At 45.7% G+C, this 18,396-nt stretch overlaps 1 protein-coding gene across 1 annotated transcript in view; it reads left to right on the forward strand.

Annotated features, from left to right (window-relative positions):
• Positions 1 to 18,396, forward strand: part of PAH (phenylalanine hydroxylase) — a 72,512-nt gene that overhangs the window by 27,920 nt on the left and 26,196 nt on the right. The window contains exon 4 of the mRNA XM_007165779.2: positions 8,938 to 9,026. Within this exon, the coding sequence (XP_007165841.1) occupies positions 8,938 to 9,026 (89 nt within the window). The remainder of the gene's footprint in view (positions 1 to 8,937; positions 9,027 to 18,396) is intronic.

Below are 18,396 nucleotides of genomic sequence, written 5' to 3' on the forward strand. Positions count from 1 at the left end.
GACACTCTGTGTGTTAGGGTGTTTGATGGATTGAGTTGAACTTGCTTGAGTTGAATAGGCCCTTGATCTTATTCCTCCCTAAGCCTCGGTAAGGGGGGAGCTTTATGATCTATAACCTCAGCTTAATGTCAGACTATTTGCCACCACCAGCTCCATGGGGTGGGCGCTGGCCAGGCTAATAAAATATAGGGAGTTGGTGGCAGTCACCCCCTCACTAGGGCCAGCCTCACCTAGCCGCCAGGGAGATAACTTCCTCTGTGGGATGATGTGAGGGGCCCTGGGAATGGTATCTCATTCCCAAAGATGACTTCCTGTGAACATGGTTTGGATGCTTGACATTACCCACTTGGCCATGTGTTATATTGGAAATAGCACTGGTCTAGGAAACAGCTTCACATTCAGATTTCCTGCTTTTTCCCTCCCTCCTTCCCTTTTCCCCCTCCCTTTTTTTCCTTCTCTTCTTCCTTCTTCCTTACCACTCTGACAACATCCATTGTCAAAAGCAGTAACCTCTTTCTTGTTTTCATCCTCTTTGAAATATTTGTAGCATTTGACACCATTTCCCCCCTAGAATTCTCTTCTTCCTTAGTATTTTATGAATTACGTGGCTCTTACTTATTAAAATCCTGACGATTGGGGTTTTCTTCCTTTTTCTCTTACTACTCCTTCTCAAAAACCAGAGTCTGCTTTACCACCTTCTTCTCTTTCATTCACATTTATGCCCTGATTCGGTTGATCATTCATTCATGCAACTCGTATTTATTGAGCAACCATTCAGTGGCAGCCACGTGGAGGGATGCAGCAGGGAAAACAACACACGTGGTGCCTTGACTCACATGTCTCATGGTCTAGGAGGTAGTTGCTGTTTGGCCATGTCTATGCAGGGATAGGGAAGTGTGCGTGTGTCAGGAGCACCTAGGAGATACACTGAAGTCATTCTTGGGCATGGTGGGGAGAGGGGGAGCAGGGCCAAGGAGGGGCTCCTGGAGGGGGACAGACATATGGAAAAGGCTTCAGATGCATTCTGTTTGATCCGATGGAGGTTGACTGTAACTCCGGCTGTAAGTAGCCAGTAATCAGATCTCAGGGCAATGTGAGTGCTCAGAAAACAGAATTCAGTATTTGGGAATATGGTGGACAACCTGCCAATAGGTAAGTTTATAAGATAAGTGACATCTTAAAAAGGCTATTAGGAGGATCTCTAGGTTAGATTGGTGATCGGAATAAATGCCCTTTTCTTTACTCATTATTTCCCTTGTATCTTTCACTCATTCCATCCATTTATTCATTTCCACACCATTTCACTCTTTACTTCCTGCTAGGTTCCTTTTATTCATCTGGTTCTCATTCTCATTTTGACATGTGGACGGAGAGATCAAATGCTTTGCCGGGGCTGTCAGTGATAAAAGTGGGCCCTGGCCTACCACACCTCCGCTCCATCCAGGAGGCAGGGACCAGCTTGGTTCCGTTGGCCAGCGTTTGGCTCACCCGTTCTTGCCAAGACCTTCCTGAAGGGCGTTCCTTCTTCAAAAAGAAAATGGAAGCTCCTTAAAAGAGAAAACTACCCCCCTCAGAAGTCTTCATCTGTTGTGATCAGCACAACAAAGGCTTCTCTGCCCAGCTGGAGGCCATCGGAGGCTTCAGAGGGGACATCCAGGAGCCTGGGAAGAAGGGGTGCAAAACACCCTTCTATTTTGGGCCTAGGAAGCCGAGGATTTATGGCTCTCCCTGAGACAGCCTGGAGACAGAAGTCTGGGGCAAGCCTGGGTGCCTTGTTGGCGACACCCTGGGGCTGGTGGACGGAGGGAGGGGGTTAGATAGGACCCAGGCTGCACCTTGAACTGCTATAAATTTAATGGGCCAGTTCTGACCCGCTGGCTGGGCAGCAGGCTCCAGCCAGGCCTGGGGGCTGCGGAAGGCTTTTGCTCAGAAGCACCCGTGAGCCAGCCGCCCCTCGGCGCCCAGGCTGAGCAGTTGACCCCGACTTAATGAGACCACGACGTGGGTGTCCAGGGCCAGCTCTCCCTCGGGCTGCTTCCCTTGGAGCCAAATCAATATTTATTAATGATCCGCACCCCGCCCCCACCCCGGATGTTTCTCTCTTCACAGAGGGCCTCTGTCGCACCAGCCTGCCCAAGCCATTCATTAACTGCGGAGCCCCGCAGCCCGAGAGGCCGTGGGGGGGGGGGGCTCACAGGGGCCAGCCCACCGCGGATGTATTTGCAAAGGTCATTAATGAGCTAATCTGATTTAACTTTTCAAAACAGAGGCCTGGGTCGCTGGGGTCAGTCTCGATTCCCGGCTTTGTGAGTGAGACTGGGTGGGAGGGGAAGGGCCTGTGAGTGTCACTGAAGAAGAGAAAGGAAATGTGAAGGTGTCTTTGAGGAACCGAGGACTTAGGTGTTAAATAGTTACCTCCCCTAAAGCCAGGGGGGCTCGGGATGGAAGGTGGTGAGGACCTGGGGCTGTCCTAGGGAGTTTCTTCAAGCCCCTCTCAATTCCTGTGTTAGTTTGTCATCTCCTTCCCCTCTCCAGGCAGGAGAACAGAAATCTAAAGTCAAGGGCCCCTCACCTGCACCTTATTCTAAACCAGCCTAGCACATTCAGCGCACAAGTTCAGTGCACAAGCTACAGAGTTCGGATTCCCGCCCAGCCGTTGCTGTGATCTTGAACAAGTCGCTTCATCTGTCTGAGCCTCAGTTTGCTTATCAGTAAAGCGGAAATAATCGTGTCTACCCGCCTAGGGTTACTCTGAGAATTAAAACAGACAATGGAAGTAAAGTGCTTAGTGCAGCATCTGATGTAGGGGAAGCGCACAAAAAATGTAACTTTAAAGGAAAAAAAGGTAACTGTAACTTTGGGGCTGGGGAAATTGGAAGAGCCCAGGTGTCGAGGATGGAGACACAAGTATGAGCCCTGCCCCTGCCACCAGTGGCCTGCGGAACCTTACTTAACCAGACAAGTGTCCCTGGGACTTTTTTTGGAGAGGTTCAAGTGTAATGATGACACAGGTCTACCTACTGGGGGTCAGTGGCTTCTCATCCTAACCGAAGAGTAGGTGAGCACTTGGCTGCCGCGCCTGTTTCACAGATGAGAAGCCAGAGACTCAGGAATCGAGGAACTTTCTCTGTGGGAGGGATGGGTAGGAAAGCTGAAACTTGAACGCAGACCTACCGGCTTCCAGTCGGTTCTCTGCGGTCTCCTGCCTTTAGCACTTGCGGTCCCCACCCTGTTTTGCTTCACAGCCCTGCTCAGCTGGGCCTCTTCCCCAGGCAGTGAGCCATGGCAGGACCTTGGTCCCTCCCTGACCCCCCAACACCCAGAACTTGCCTCTCCTGGGTCTCATTTCCTTAAGCCCTGCTCGTCCCTGCTCCCCAGGCTGACAGCTGGTGAACTACGTCTCTTAATGGTCAAGCCCAGCCTGGGTCCTCTTTTCTACCGCAGAGGCTGTACCCAAGGGCCTCCGGGAGACGACACCTTAACCTCACGTGAGGTCTGGGGAGGGGATGGGGGAACCGATTCGAAGTTAGGGCTGGACTGCTGCCCGGAGAAAGTGTGTACCAGGCCCATCCGCCCTTATTACCTGGCTTTCTCTAATGATAATCATGATCACGATAGTGATAATAATGCCAAATACTCATAATGGTCCCGCTCTGTGCCAAGCACTGTGCTAGTCGTGCCTTAGCTCATTTAATCCTCACACACTCTGAAGTACATCCTCTTATTATAGCCATTTTACAGATAGGAACCTGGGGAACAAAGGGGTTAAGTAATTTGCACAAAGTCTCAACGTCTCAAAGTAGCAGAGGTGAGATTTGGCCCCAGACAGTCTGGCTCCAGAGTCTGTGTGACTCGCCGCGAAGCTTTGCCACTTCTCTAGCCTGTTCTGTTCTGGGCCTTTTCTGGATGATGATGGGGCCCAGAAGCCACTGAAGGCCCCTTGACTTGGGTGAGCGCCCTGTGGCCTCGCAGTGCCCCCTGGGGCCCCCTGACAGTCTCCCTGACTAGGTCCTGGGGCTTGCTAAGCTGCTTCGACCTTTGCCTTCTCTTTGCCAAGACTTGAATCCTCGGAGTTTTTGCAGCCCTCTCAAGTTCTCTGATATTTTTTTCCACCAAGAGGTCTGAACCAAGCAAGACATGTGGCCCAACTACAAAGTGTTTTCCCTTTGGAGGAGAGAAGAAAAAAAAAAAAAAAGGTCAGCCAGAGCTGAAAATATGCTGGTTCTGCTGCCCTCTGGCGTTCAGTTGGGAGCCGGCCAGCACACCCAGCTCTGAACCAAGGCGGGGAGAGCAAAGCTTCTCTCTGGAGTAGAACCTTGTTTCTTCGGTGAGAGAAAGGGAAATGGTGGGGGCCATGCATTTTGGATGCTGAAGACATGCAGTGGCTCTACTTCCAGAAACAAGCGAGGCTGACACATTAATTGACTGGAAGTATCAATATATTTTCATGTGTCCTCTGGCCAGCCTCAGCCCTCCATAGTTGGAATATGAAACCCAAAAGGGACTGCAGCAGCTAGTGAATCCCCCAGCTCGAATTTTATACGAGGGGAAACTGAGGCCCAAGATCAGGAATCCTGTTAACATCAGAGCCAGATTGAGGAGGAGCTTCTAACTCCAGTCTCCCTTCTTTCCTCCTCTTCCCCCTCCGCCCCCTCTCCCTTCTCCCCCTCTTTCCTCTTCTCCTCTTCCTCCTCCTCCTTTTTCTTCTTCATCATCATCATCATTAAACTTTTTCCCATCCTAATTGTTAACACCGATTGAGCACTTACTATGTGGGCCGGTCACCCTGCTAAGATGTGTCCCATTTCCTATAGCATTTAATGTATGCAATGATGGCAATAATAGGGAATGACAGTTTTAATCCATTTTGAGGCTAAAGAAACTAAGGCTCTGAGAGATAAAATACTCACTCAGTTACACAACAGAATAAGTGGTTGACTTCCTAGCCTTGCTGAAAGACTTTCTACTCTGCTCCCTGCACTATATGAACGGCAGCGTAAAAGGAAAAAAAAAAAAAAAAATCCCTGGAGCTTGCAGGTGAATAATACTAGTACAGACGTACCTCTTCTATTGTGCTTTGCTTTACTGTGCTTCACAGAGTCTGTGTCTCTTACAAACGGAAGGTTTGTGGCTCCCTGTGTCAAGCAAGTCTATCGGTGCCATTTTCCCAACGGCATTGGCTCACTTCCTGTCTCTGCGTCCCAATTTGGTGATTCCCACAATATTGCAAACTTTTTCATGATTGTATTTGTTATGGTGCTCTGAGATCAGTGACCTTTGCTATCACTGCTATGACTCACTGAAGGCTCAGATGATGGTTTTTTTAGCAATAAAGTATTTTTTATTTAAGGTATGTACATTGTTTTTCCATACATAATGCTATTGCGTACTTAGTAGACTACAGTATAATGTAAACATAACTCTTCTATGTACTGGGAAACCACAAAATTCACGTGACTCACTTTATTGTGCTATTATTCTCTTTACTGCGGTGGTCTGGAGCCGAACCCACAATATTTCCAACATGAGTCTGTATTTACTAGGTACCAGACACTGTTCTCAACAAATCACGCATATTAACTCTTTTAAACTTATGTTGTTTCTATAAAGTATACTTTATTATCCCCACTTTACTTATGGGAAGACTGAGGCACAGAGAGGAATAATTTGTCCTGGGTGCCCCAGAGGGTAAATATAGAGACAGCATTCAAGCCTAGGCTGTGTGGCTCTGTTATCCAGGCCCTTAACCATGACCAGTCTGTGTCTCCCTGAGGCAAATAGGGAACCCGATCTGGGACAGATCTGGGAACAGGCTCTGGCTATTACAGTCCCCTTGAGCCATGGCAAGGTTGTGTCATGTCTCTAGGACCCTCACCCTGGGGTCTGGAGCTACAGGATGTTATATGAAATAGTATCCCCATCTCCTTGCACTGCTTTGTTCTTCTTCAGGAACTTCCCGCCATTGTTATATATTTAAATTTACTTATTGTTTATTCCTTGTCACCCTCACTAGAATATAAGCGCCACAGGCATGAAGACTCCACTGTATTCACCTCTCAACGTCCAGTGCCTGGTAGTAGTGGGTGCTCAGTACGTAATCATGGAAACGCCTTTGGCAGCGCCAACGGCCGCCCCGCCCCTCCCCCCAAGTCAGAAAGGGGTGCAGCAGGAAAGGGCTGGCTTGCCCTATTTCTGGGGGCAGCTGTTATTGCCAGAATTATGGATAATTTTTAGGCAAAAGAGAGACTATGAATGAGTGGGGACGGGCAGCCTTGGAAGTGCGGTGACAGGGCGGCAACATGCTAGAGAACCAGGAAGGGTCTTGGAGGAGATCCCGAGTCCTGGCTGACTGCAATAGGATGTCCTTCCTCAAGCCCTTCCAAACTCGGGTAGGGAATAGACCCCATTTTCAGTGCTGACAACAGAGGTCCATTGTGCAAGGGAAGGCACTGGATTCAAGGAGAAAGAAAAGCTTGAGGAGAATTCAGGTGACAAAGTGGGAAGTCAGGTCCCACGCTAGGTGAGCAGAACATGGTGCTGAGTCATCCCAGACTCCAAAGTCTAGCCTTTGGGACCGCAGAGGTCCGTGAAGAGACTTACCCTCCCTGTTCCTCAGTTTCCTCTTCTGTGAAATGGGGATAATAATAACACCTACCTCATGGGCCTGTCAGGAGAATTGGGTGAGGTACGGTATGTAAAGTGTTTAGGACAGTGCCTGGCACGCAGCAAGAGCTATGTAAGCATTAGCTGGAATTACTACGTCTGTTCCCATTATTACCATCATAGGGAGCCCACCTCGAGAAGTGGGCTGGTTTTAGGGGCATGGAAGCCTTCAGGTGGGAAACTGTAAAGACAATCAGGCCGTCAGGCTCCAGCCCTCACAACCACTGTGCTCCCCACCCCCATACCTAGCAGGACAGATTTTGCGGTCCAGACCTGAGACCACAGAGTCATCCAAGCCCGAGTTTCAATCCTGAATCCACTGTTTCCTAGCAGTGTGTGTATTTGGGTTTGTCACTTAACCTCTCTGTGTCTCAGCTTTCTCATTTATAATATGGGGAGACCAACAGTACCCACCAATAGTACAAATACTAAGTAAAGTATTTAGAATGATACTCAGTGTTAGTTTTTATTATTAACATAGGAAAGCTTAGCATCTCAGATCCATGGAAACGAGGCTCTAAATGGACCGTGATTACTGCTATTCAGATAAGCATCTTCTTTTGGTGGAATGCAGCTGATTCCTGTCTGATGCCGTTATTGTAGACCGTGGAAGACAGTTCCCCACTCTGGCCACTAGATGGCACGCATGTTCTTTCCTGCCCCACCGGAGCAGGGCTAGAATCAGAAATAACGTGCAAGAGATGGAAAGCTACCTTTTGTGGGCCAGACACTCGGCTGCACCCTTTGCCTGCATTCTCATTTACACCCGCAACAATCCCCAGATTAAAGGAGATATTTCACCAGAAATGCTAAACACAGTGCCTGGCACATGGTAAGGTCTCAAAAAATGTTTGGGATGCTTTCTACTGTTGTTGCTGCTGTTCTCATTTTTACGGAGTTGGGACTGAGACACAGAGAAGATGAATAGGCAGCTGGGACCTAGATTCTAAGCCAGACCTAATTGGCTGTAAGTTCAGCATCTTTTCCCCTAAACTTTCCTCCCTCCTTCCCCTCCATGCACCTAGAACTACAGTGCACTCCTGGTTCCTGACTTCTTGGAATTTACAGTGCAAAATGTCCTCATCTCTGTTCATTCTTAGGATGGTTCCACTCCCAGTGTGTCTTCTTTCTTGAAGGCCACATACGCTTAGGAGCTACCACCTGCTCTTTGCCCTGGGGTCCCTCTGCAGGACCCAGTCACTGTGGGTCACACAACGCAGACCCCATCTTCTCTCCCACTATGCTGCTGCTTCAGAACAAGCCCACAGATTGTTAGGTGCTGCAAGTCATCGTCAGACTGCCGGACTGCGTTCATGCTATGTCACCAGTGGCTTTCAAATTGGCTCTGGCATCAAACGGTTTTGCCGGGGTCCCTGGGAGCCCTTGGGAGGGAGACTCATGATAGGAAGATGGGGTCATGAGAAGAGAGCTCATGGGCTCACCTGTGCTTACAGTAGAACAGCTCTGTTTTACCTAATTTATATTCCGGAATATACCTGAAACACATATTACATGAAATATTCTGCTGCTACAGTAAACCATCAAAAACCACTCCACTAGGCCACGATAAGTGGAAAGGAGAGGAATTTTGAGATAATTCAGAGAAAATTTCCAGGAAAGAGAGTATGTTTAGGAATGTGTTTTCAAATTAGTTTCCAAGGTGCTAAGTGAAATAAGGCAGACAGAAAAAAAAAAAAAAAGTTAAATACCACATGGTATCACATCTAGGTGGAACCTTCAAAAAGAAAAAAGGTAAACTCATAGAAACAGAGAGTAGATAACTGGTTGCCAGGGGCTTAAGGGTTGGGAAATAGGGAGAGGTTGGTAAAAGGGTACAAACTTTCAGCTATAAGATGACTAAGGTCTGAGGATCTAATGTAAAACATAATGACTATAGTCGATAACACTGTATTGCATCAATGAAATTTGCAAAGAGAGTAGAATCCTCTCCCCACAAAAGATAAATATGTGAGGTGATGCATGTGAATGGGGAGAATCCTTTCAGCATGTATATGTCTATCAAATCCCCATGGTATATGCTTAAAATACCTTACATTTTTGTTGATTATACTTCAGTAAAGTTGAATAAGCAAATAAGTAAATAAAATTAGTCTCCAAGGAAAATAAGATTTGACTTTCGGGGGTTATCTGGGACCCCACTTGCCACCACCATGGACTTTAATTGGAGCTGGTCCCAAGCTTCTGATCTCGGTGAGGCCTTTGGCCGTGTCCTGCCAATCTGCTGCTCAGGACTTTGCCCTTTTTGTGTTGCAGTGCCCTGGTTCCCAAGAACCATTCAAGAGCTCGACAAATTTGCCAATCAGATTCTCAGCTATGGAGCGGAACTGGATGCAGACCACCCTGTGAGTGCATGGCCCCTCTGATGAGATTCTATTAGTACCTGCCCTCCCGCACCGGACTCCCCTCCCTTCCTTTGGAGCAATGTGTCTTTGTTTGCTTGTACAACAAACATTTACTGAGTGCCTACTTAGACATCTTCAGCGTCATCGGTATCATGGTTACTATTGTTGAAGATCATTATCCACATCCAGAAACTGTTGTTTATGTATCATATATGTATGTAAGTGATGTGTATACACACACACACACACACACACACACACATATATGTAAATCATCTTTATGTCTGACTTGGTCCAACTCCAGAGGTTTAAATCAAGCGTTTGGGAAACACTAAACTACTAACAACTCTGCCAGGTACAGTGGAGCTGTAGGGAGTGGTGACACCGGAACTGGATTTCAAAGCCTGAGAACAAGATGCTAGTCCAATAAGGAACTGAGAGGCTTTCTGACCTGAGGGTACAGCATATGCAAAGGCTCAGCGTTCTGAAAGGACCCGGAATATTTGGGGAATGGCTGGCTGGCGTGTTAGGTGTGAGCGTGAGAGTGTCAGAAGATGAGACTGGGCGGTGGGTTGTGGTCAGAATTTAAAAGATCTGATGTATCTGACAGAGAACTCGGACTGTGTCCCGTGTCCTTTAATATTTCTAAGTGAAGGACCGGGGTCAGGGATCTTAATCATTCCCCTTTTCTAGGGTGGAGGCTTCCAGGGAGGAGCAGCCCGTATGTGAGAAATGCCGCCATCATGTTGACGGTCTTTTATTCTCTGCCCAGGCAAATGGTTCCTCAGTCTTTAAATGACGTGGAAGCTGTTTTCCTTCACAAAAGCGATGGTTACTGTAACTTACCGGGAGCCTCTGCATTTCATCAGGACTCTCTGTTTTCTTCTTCCATTTATGTGGTCTTTACAGTTGAGAAGGTTGTGAACTTGCTCTTCACAAGGGCTCTTTTCAGTAAGCAGAGCAGATGTTCCCATTTTACAGACAGATTCATTAAGGCCCAACATGAGTAAATAACTTTTCTAAGGTCCCATGCTGAACTCTGGATCCTTTGACTCTTACCTCAGTGCTCACAGTGCCTGAGGACAAAAGTCTAGCCAGTGGCAGAAATTCAGGCCCCTTCACAGAGACAAAGAGCAAGCTATTTCGGGGGTAGGCTGGCCTTTTCAAATATGAACAGTTGTTGTTCCAATTCAAATCGTAAACCCCTTAGAGTGGACTCGAAAATACAGAAGAGCATGAGGAAGAAAATGAAGATCATCCATAATCTCTTTTTTTATCTTATTTTTTATTTCTCTTTTTTCTCTTGGTACTATTCTGCATTTTTTTACTCTGAGAAAGTGTTTTATAAACAGAAGCAAAGGTGAATTCCCCCGCTGCTCCTAGGCTTCAGAACAGAAAAAACCAAAAATCACCTATTACACTGTCCAAAAATAATCAATATTTTATTTATTTATATATTTAGACAGACAGACATGAATATACGTGTTTTTTTTTAATAATTTTTTTTTTAAGATTTGTTTATTTATTTATGGCTGCGTTGGGTCTTCGTTTCTGTGCGAGGGCTTTCTCTAGTTGTGGCAAGCAGGGACCACTCTTCATCATTGCGGTGCGCGGGCCTCTCACTATCGCGGCCTCTCTTGTTGCGGAGCACAGGCTCCAAACGCGCAGGCTCAGTAATTGTGGCTCACGGGCCCAGCTGCTCCGCAGCACGTGGGATCCTCCCAGACCAGGGCTCGAACCCGTGTCCCCTGCATTGGCAGGCAGATTCTCAACCACTGCGCCACCAGGGAAGCCCTATATTTTTTAAATGCAGTGCCATAACTTACTAACAAGCCCCCAACAGCAAGCTTGTAGGAGGTTTTCAGTCTTTCACTGTTACGATCATTTGGCAGTGACTCTTCCTGCCTGTGTGTGTGAACTCCCAGAGCTTCTTTGATTCTTACTTGTGAAGTTACTTAATCTAAGGATAGAAGTTGGATTTCAGGCTCCTCATCTTTATTATTTAAATACCCTGTCCCTGCAAAAACTAGAGGTGAAGTCGGAGCGTTTGGACACCGGTCCTATCTTCCTGGGTAGGATGCAACCCGGTCCCATGGAGCCCTGGGGATGGCAAATGTCGTACAAGGAGAAGCTTTACATCCCCTTTGACAAGTCGGTGTCGGGCCGCTCTGCCCTGGGAGCAAAGCATCTCCAAAAATACTGTTTCTAAGAAAAGCTGGCCACCCTTGACCCCGTACCTGGTATGGGCCCCGTCGGGGTGTTTTCTCCTCTTCCCCAGCTCCCTCCTCCTTCCCCGTCTCATGTCCCTTCTGTTGGCCACATGCCTGGCTCACGTGGAGCAGTGGGGGAAGAGGCCGGTCCTCAGATATGGCCTGTTCCCTCTCTTTAGCCTCGTGTCTCCTCAGAGGCAGTCGGGGCTGGGCTTAACACTCGCCTGGAATTCAATGTCTTTACCGATCCAGCCCATGTCTTTGGCTCCCTGGTCTCTCCGTGTCATGCATTTCATCATAAAACTATAATTTATCAGGTACACAGTCCTCCTGACGAGGAGGCCAGGCTCTCTCTGTTCCTTCCCGTGGCTTCTCATCAGATCCCAGGAACTCACGGGCCAATGTCAAGAGTAAACCCTCCAGGGTGCTTCCCTGCAGCCTCTGGGCCTCACAGGGCCTGGCCTCGCCGTGAGGAGTGGCTTGGGTGTTCTCCCCGAAAGAACCCTCTGTTCCCCCTGGTCCCCTGGCGTTCAGGATGATCTTCCCCTGACCCCCTGCCCTGGCAGCGTGCGCTGACATCTGACCCAGCATCTCACTTCAGGGCCTCCAAAACAGCCACTTTGAGAAATGAGGCCAAGGCAGATTGTTCCTGAAATGCAGGGTAACGGGCATTTGCCTTTCAGCTCGCTAGTGAAGCGGGACCGTGAAATGGGGTAGCTGACCTTCTTTCTTCTGCTGGCGGTCTCCCGCCTTCCCTCCTTCCCTTCTTCCTTCCACAAACATTTATTAAGCAAATGACATTCACAGCTAGCATTTCTTAAGCGTGGAGTGTATGTCAGGCAGTGTGGTAAATGTTTTATCCACATATTCAAAATGTAAACGTTATAACCATCCTGGGAGGATTGTATTTTCTCATTTTCAGAGGAGAAATCTCAGACGAAGAGGGCCACGTGTATGTGAACCGTGTCCCAGGCCGTGTAGAGGAAAGGGGGTTGAAATGATGAATAAGACATGGTTCCCGCCCTCCAGGGGCCTTCAGTCTCGGGGTAGAGCAGGGAGGGGTGCCCACTCTTCCCAAGGGTTGCCGGAGGGGATTGGGATACAGCTTGGCAGGCGGAATTCAAGTGGGTCTGCGGGATTCCCATTTCTAAAACGGAGTCTCCTTTCTCTGACCATCTCCCAGCCTCTGTGCTCCTGTTCATGTCATTTGCTTTCCCCGGGACACTTTTCCTTATCCTCTCACTTCTCTCCCTGCTGGCAAACCTCTCTTCATCTTTTAAGGCCCAACTCATATATCTAGGTTTCCGTAAAGCCTTCCCCCTACTTCCTTCCCCAGGCCAGGCTTTTCACACAGATGCTGCACGACTGTGGGCACTGTGTTTTATACTTTGAACACAGAGTATCGATCAAAATAAATTCACTACCTCGTAGGACTTCCACAAGGGTCATGAGCACGATTCTCACATTGTAGTCTTTGAAAAGAAATTCATGATCAAAGGGAGGAAGGCTGTATTCTAGAACCTCACTTGAAGCATATACAAGTCCCATTATCTCATTAGAGGCTTTGGAAAATCCTGTAGAAGTGAAACCCATTCAACCTAATGCCCCTTAAATTTATTTACCCATGGAACCCCTTTTTCATGGAATACCATGCAATATTATCTTAAATGGTAAGTGTTCCATGAAACACAGCTTGGGTAATATTTGGTTAAATCATAACACACAAAGTACATGATTAAACACCAGGTTTAATGAGTCAGATAGCATACGCTATCAGTTCTAAGGTTCAGTCCAGTTTTGGGACTGGGATGGTTTGGGAGGACTTTGGGAAAGAGGGAGATCTGAGGTGAGCCCTCTAGTAACAAGGTCAGTAGGGCCAACTGCTTATCAAACAACCCCCAAATCTCTATGGATTAACCCAATAAAAGTTCATTTCCAGTGTTGGTCAATAGGGAAATTGCTTCATGCAGTCTTGCAGAGACCAAGTCTCCTTCCATCTAATGGCAGCACCCTCATCCGGGTCCTGGAAGCTGTCTCCATTCTCCCAGGCATGGGAGAAGAAAGAGTAAAAATTACGCCTGGGAGGTTTTTATGATCCAGGATTCCAGGTGACTCACATACCTTCACTCGAATTCCACCGACTGCAGCTCAGTCACAGGGCTGCTACTTCCTGCAAAGGAGGCTGGGAACAGTGGTTTAGCAACGTTCTCTGAAAGTAAGAGGACTCAGATCTTGGGGGGCACGAGGAGCCTCTGCCACACAGACCCTGACCCCAGAGCTCCCTCCTCCAGTCTCCCTGGCACCTGCACCTGTGTCTGAGCTGAAGATCTGCACAAGGGGAGGCTTTCTGGTGGAGAAAATATTAGCTAATACAACTGCTTTTCTTTGTCTCTTTCTACTTCTTGATCTAAATCTCTCAAACTGCTTTTCAATCTTTCAAGGTGTGGATACTGATTTTCCCTGCTCTCCAAAAAGAGCCTCGCTCATCCCCAAGAGCAGGGAAGTCTTTCCAGTACTTCACTCCTTCCCTCTTCCTTTGCCCATCCATCCTTCTCCACCCGAGGGCCCTGTCAAAGTCTGTTCTAAGGATTAGTCAGCTAGTTGAGTCATCAAAGACTTCCTTTTAAAAAAAAAAATTTATTTATTTGGCTGCGCTGAGTCTTAGCTGTGGCACAAGGGCTCTTAGTTGAGGCATGCATGCAGGATCTAGTTCCCTGACCAGGGATCGAACCCAGGCCCCCTGCATTGGGAGCATGGAGTCTTAACCGCTGGACCAGCGGGGAAGTCCCTCATCAAAGACTTCTTGCACTTCTACTAAGCTGCTCTGTCAAAGCATAATTTTTAAAGAGATACAGATAGATAGTGAACATCTGTCAAAAATCCATTGACTCGGTTAGTAAGGGAAACAACAAGATGACAAAGATGGTGCAAAGGAAGATACAAGAGACCAAAGCATATATATGGTCATTGAAAAGTAAGACGCCGGAATGAGACTGAAAAGGTGAATACACATGATTAATGCCCTGTAAAACAATAAGCCATCACCATGGGTGTTTTCTGTTGGACAAAAGTCATTTGCAACTTGATCATAAAATAAATGTTTTGCAACTTACCAATCTTCTATAAGTCAACATCTAACTTTGAAGAGTTTGGGCCTTACTAAGTAATCAATTGCACATCAGACAAATATACCTGCCCCTAGAGCATGCAGTGAGCTTGTTAGACAGTGATCTAACAGGACTTTGGAAAGGCACACAGTAATTTTTTTTGCCTAAGTTTTGCATAATTTTTCTTAACAGCTCCTACTCAGGAGTATGCTAAGTACGCTTTGCCCTGAAAATCCAGTGATAAGTAAGATAAACAGATTCCTGAGTTTAGTAATTATTAACAAATATAATGATTGAAAGGAGAAACACTCAGTTTGCCGAGGGAACCTACTGTAGAGGGAAACCAATAAACTTCAGGAAAATCAAGGTAGGTTCCTAAAAGCTGAAACCAAGTTGGAAAGACCAAGTAGTAGCTTGTTGGTCTGAGAGAGGGTGGAAGAGTGTTCCAATCAGAGGGAACAGCATGTGTGAAGGCCTTAACATGGGAAAAAGCATAGTGTGTTCAAAGAATTCAAGTAAGACTGATTTGGATAAATTTGGAGACATAGTATACAGGCAATTGTAGTTGGAAACATAGGCAGGGCCAGATCACGTACAACCTTGTGGACAATGTTAAGGATTTTGGACTTTATCCTAAAAGTGGTAAGAAGCCATTGAAAGTTTGTAGAGAGGGGAGAGACCCTGCCAGGTTTGTATGTTGTAAGCCTCCTTGGGCTGAAGTGAGGGAGGGGGTTATGAGGAACAGACAAAGAAAGGCCACTTGGAGAGTAGCTGTAGTGGTCCGGGAGAGAAATGATGGGGGCCTGAATCAAAGTGTAGCAGTGAGATTAAAGTAAAAAGGATAAACTCAAGATATTTGGAAGGAAAAATGGACAAAAATTATCAAATGTAAAGAGGAGAGAGGTAAAACAATTCCCAGATTACTGACTTGGGAAATCAGGTATCCGAATCTTTTCCAGAACAGTCTTCTTGGCCTTATGGGTGGTGACCATGGCCAGCAATGCAGAGTGGGCAAGAGGAGGGGCTGTGGTCAGTACTGTCCTTGTCTATTGACTTGCAAGTCTTTGGTGAGTGTCTACAGCATGGCGATGGCAGGTACTTAAAAAATACGACTTTGAGCTTCTTATCTCCTGTGTACCATCCTTCCTCCAGTTGGTGTGGGACTGATAGAATGCAGAAAACCTCTCACTATTGCCCTAGATGAAATATAAATAGCAAGGTAAGAATTCGGCAGATGCTCTTTTAAAAGCCCAGGGATGGGTGACGGGACTGAGTGAAACATTCCAGAGTACATCCTTTTCATATTCTGAGCCAGACTTCTCAGCTTTTGGATTTCCCACCATTTTGCACAAATGCATCATTTTTTCACTGTCTCCTTTGTACTAGGAATTTTACTTGATACCCTGTTTACATTACCTAATCTAATCCACCCGACACTGTGAGGTAACTACCATTACTAGTTTTATTTTACTGATGAAGAAACTAGGGCTCTGAGAGGTGAACTAACCAACGTCAGGCCGTGCTCCTAGGGATTGAATGAGTGAGTAATCCAACCCAGCGTGTTCAACTTCAGTAGTCTAAAGATGGCATTTCTGAGGTTTAATCTCCGCCATGATATCAAGAAATGATAAGGATCTCAGTCTAGAAGAGTACTCACTCAGAAGACTTTTCCATATGGTTACCGTCTCCCCAAAATCCCCGCTGAAGCAAAATCACAGACTTCAACACCACAAGTAACAAAAATGCTGAGATTAAGGAAAGTGATTGCATGTGGACCACAGGTGATGTTACAACTTCGCACCCTGTAGAATTCTCTCCCCTTTCTCCGATCCACTCCTCCTCTCTTCCCCCTCCCCCTCACCACTCCTTCACCAACAATATATTTTCCTGTCAAAACACACTTGGTTACATGCAGTGCAACCAAAATTGCTGCTATTAGCTTAATTGAGACAGGGTGATTATAAATAAATTACATGCAGTGCTACTGAAATTGCTGCTATTAGTCTAATTTGAGACAGGATGATTAGTCATCACCAACTGTAGCTTAATTCAGAGTGTATTCCACATGTCTGCGGAGCCCTGTGGTCACCTGGCAACCCAGAGGATGCAAGACCAAGTCCCTGAGAGATGGACTCCAGACTTTTGCTGGTAACTGAGAGAGCAAAAGTCTGTGCCGCCTAATTGGCAGGGTCCTTTCTCAGGCTGATAATGAACTTCTTAGAAACTTGAGCTGGCAAAGGACCATGGTTAGAAACCTTCCCATATGGAAAATCCTTGTATTATATTTGGATGTGTTGATGTAGCTCAACGTATGAATCTGCTGTCACCTCCCATAATAATTTGAGATGGATTTTTAATATTATTTTACTTTTTTTCTAATTATAAAAGGAGTAGGGATAAATTAGGAGGTTGGGATTAACATCTACACACTACTATATATAGAATAGATAACCAACAAGGACCTACTGTATAGCACAGGGAACTATAATCAACATTTTGTAGTAACCTATAAGGGAAAAGACTGAAAAATATATATATGTATATGTATGTATAACAATCACTGTGCTGTATACCTGAAACTAACATGATATTACAAATCAATTATACTTCAAATAAATAAATAAAAGTGAAACAATAAAATAAAGTCAAACTGTAAAAAAGAAAAAGAAATCCACACTCACAGTAGAAAAATTCAAAAGCCTAAAGAAGAACAAAACAGTTCCCATTTTCATACCTTTTGTTGGATTTGGTTGTATTTATTCCATCATTTCATTTTTATACTATTTATATAATCCCTCTGACATAGTTGATACCTACTGTATATATAATTTTATATTAAGCTTTTTTTTTTCACTGATGGAAAAGTCTTTAAACTGCCTAGACAAAGTACATTGAAGATTAAAGATAAATGGGAAGAGAAATTGTCATGGGCATCCCGTTCTGGAGACAGTACAATGAAGTGGAAATCCACTGGTTAAGGGAATTCTTCGCTTGTCTCCCTGATTACCTGTCTCAACCCTCAAACCTCAACTTACCGCCTGGCTAGGACCAGAAAACCCAAGTGGAGGGAGGTACAGGTTCTGCAGTTTAGGGCCCCTGGGCAATTGGCTCTACGGGCTTCACTTTCTTCATATCTAGATCAGAATGCAAATATAGATATTCTCCAAGGCACCTCACAAGCGCAAAAGTCTATGCTTTGTACTTAGGGACTAGAGAAGGCCATGACTGTTAAATAAGACTTGTAGGCGAGGATGACTGTAAAGGTCAAGCATTAATGATTGACAAACATTAACGTTATATTTTGAGTCCTAAGTATGGAGATGTGTTCTTCATTTAGCCCAGTAGACAGGTTCCTAAAAGGGTGTGTTAGAGCTGCTTGGAAATCAAATGATAGTGTCCAGTCTTCTTACTATATCATCCCACAGCAACTTACCTTCACCCAGTAGAACTGGGCCCAACATAGTTTTAAGTTTTCAGATTCCTAAGCTTTCCTGTTTATTCAAAACCATTCAGTGCTTAAGAGAAAACACTATAGTTATACTTTGTAATGACCATGTGTTGGAATCTTTTCTAAATTGAATAATCACTTAATTTATCTGGGATTTAGTTTTAGAACAAAAAACTAAACAGTGTGGTAATTTTACTTTACTTTTCCAGTGTGAAACATTTAGATTTCTCTGTTTCTCCAAATATATCCTGGGAAACAAAATAGGGAACTCCTTTCTTCCCTCCCTCCTTCCCTTTGTTTATCCCTCCCTCCCCCTTATGATTTTCTTCCTTTCCTCTTTCAGCAAGTGTTTGTAGTTCTTTCTGTATGCCAGACTCTATGCCATGGATTCTCAGGTGAAACTACATTATATACATGAACCCCTGGTTTTTTGGAATTACTGGTAGAGCTGGATTTTAAAAAAACAAAAAAATAACTAACCAACCAATCAAACAAAACAAAAAACAATATCTGAAAGTCAGGGAGTACTTATCCTTTAACAAAAGTCTTTACATATTACTCTCCGCGACATTAGCCTTTGTTTTTGATTCACTAATGTCTTGGTT

The sequence above is a fragment of the Balaenoptera acutorostrata genome, chromosome 11 (genome assembly GCF_949987535.1).
Source record: "Balaenoptera acutorostrata chromosome 11, mBalAcu1.1, whole genome shotgun sequence".
NCBI lineage: Eukaryota > Metazoa > Chordata > Mammalia > Artiodactyla > Balaenopteridae > Balaenoptera > Balaenoptera acutorostrata.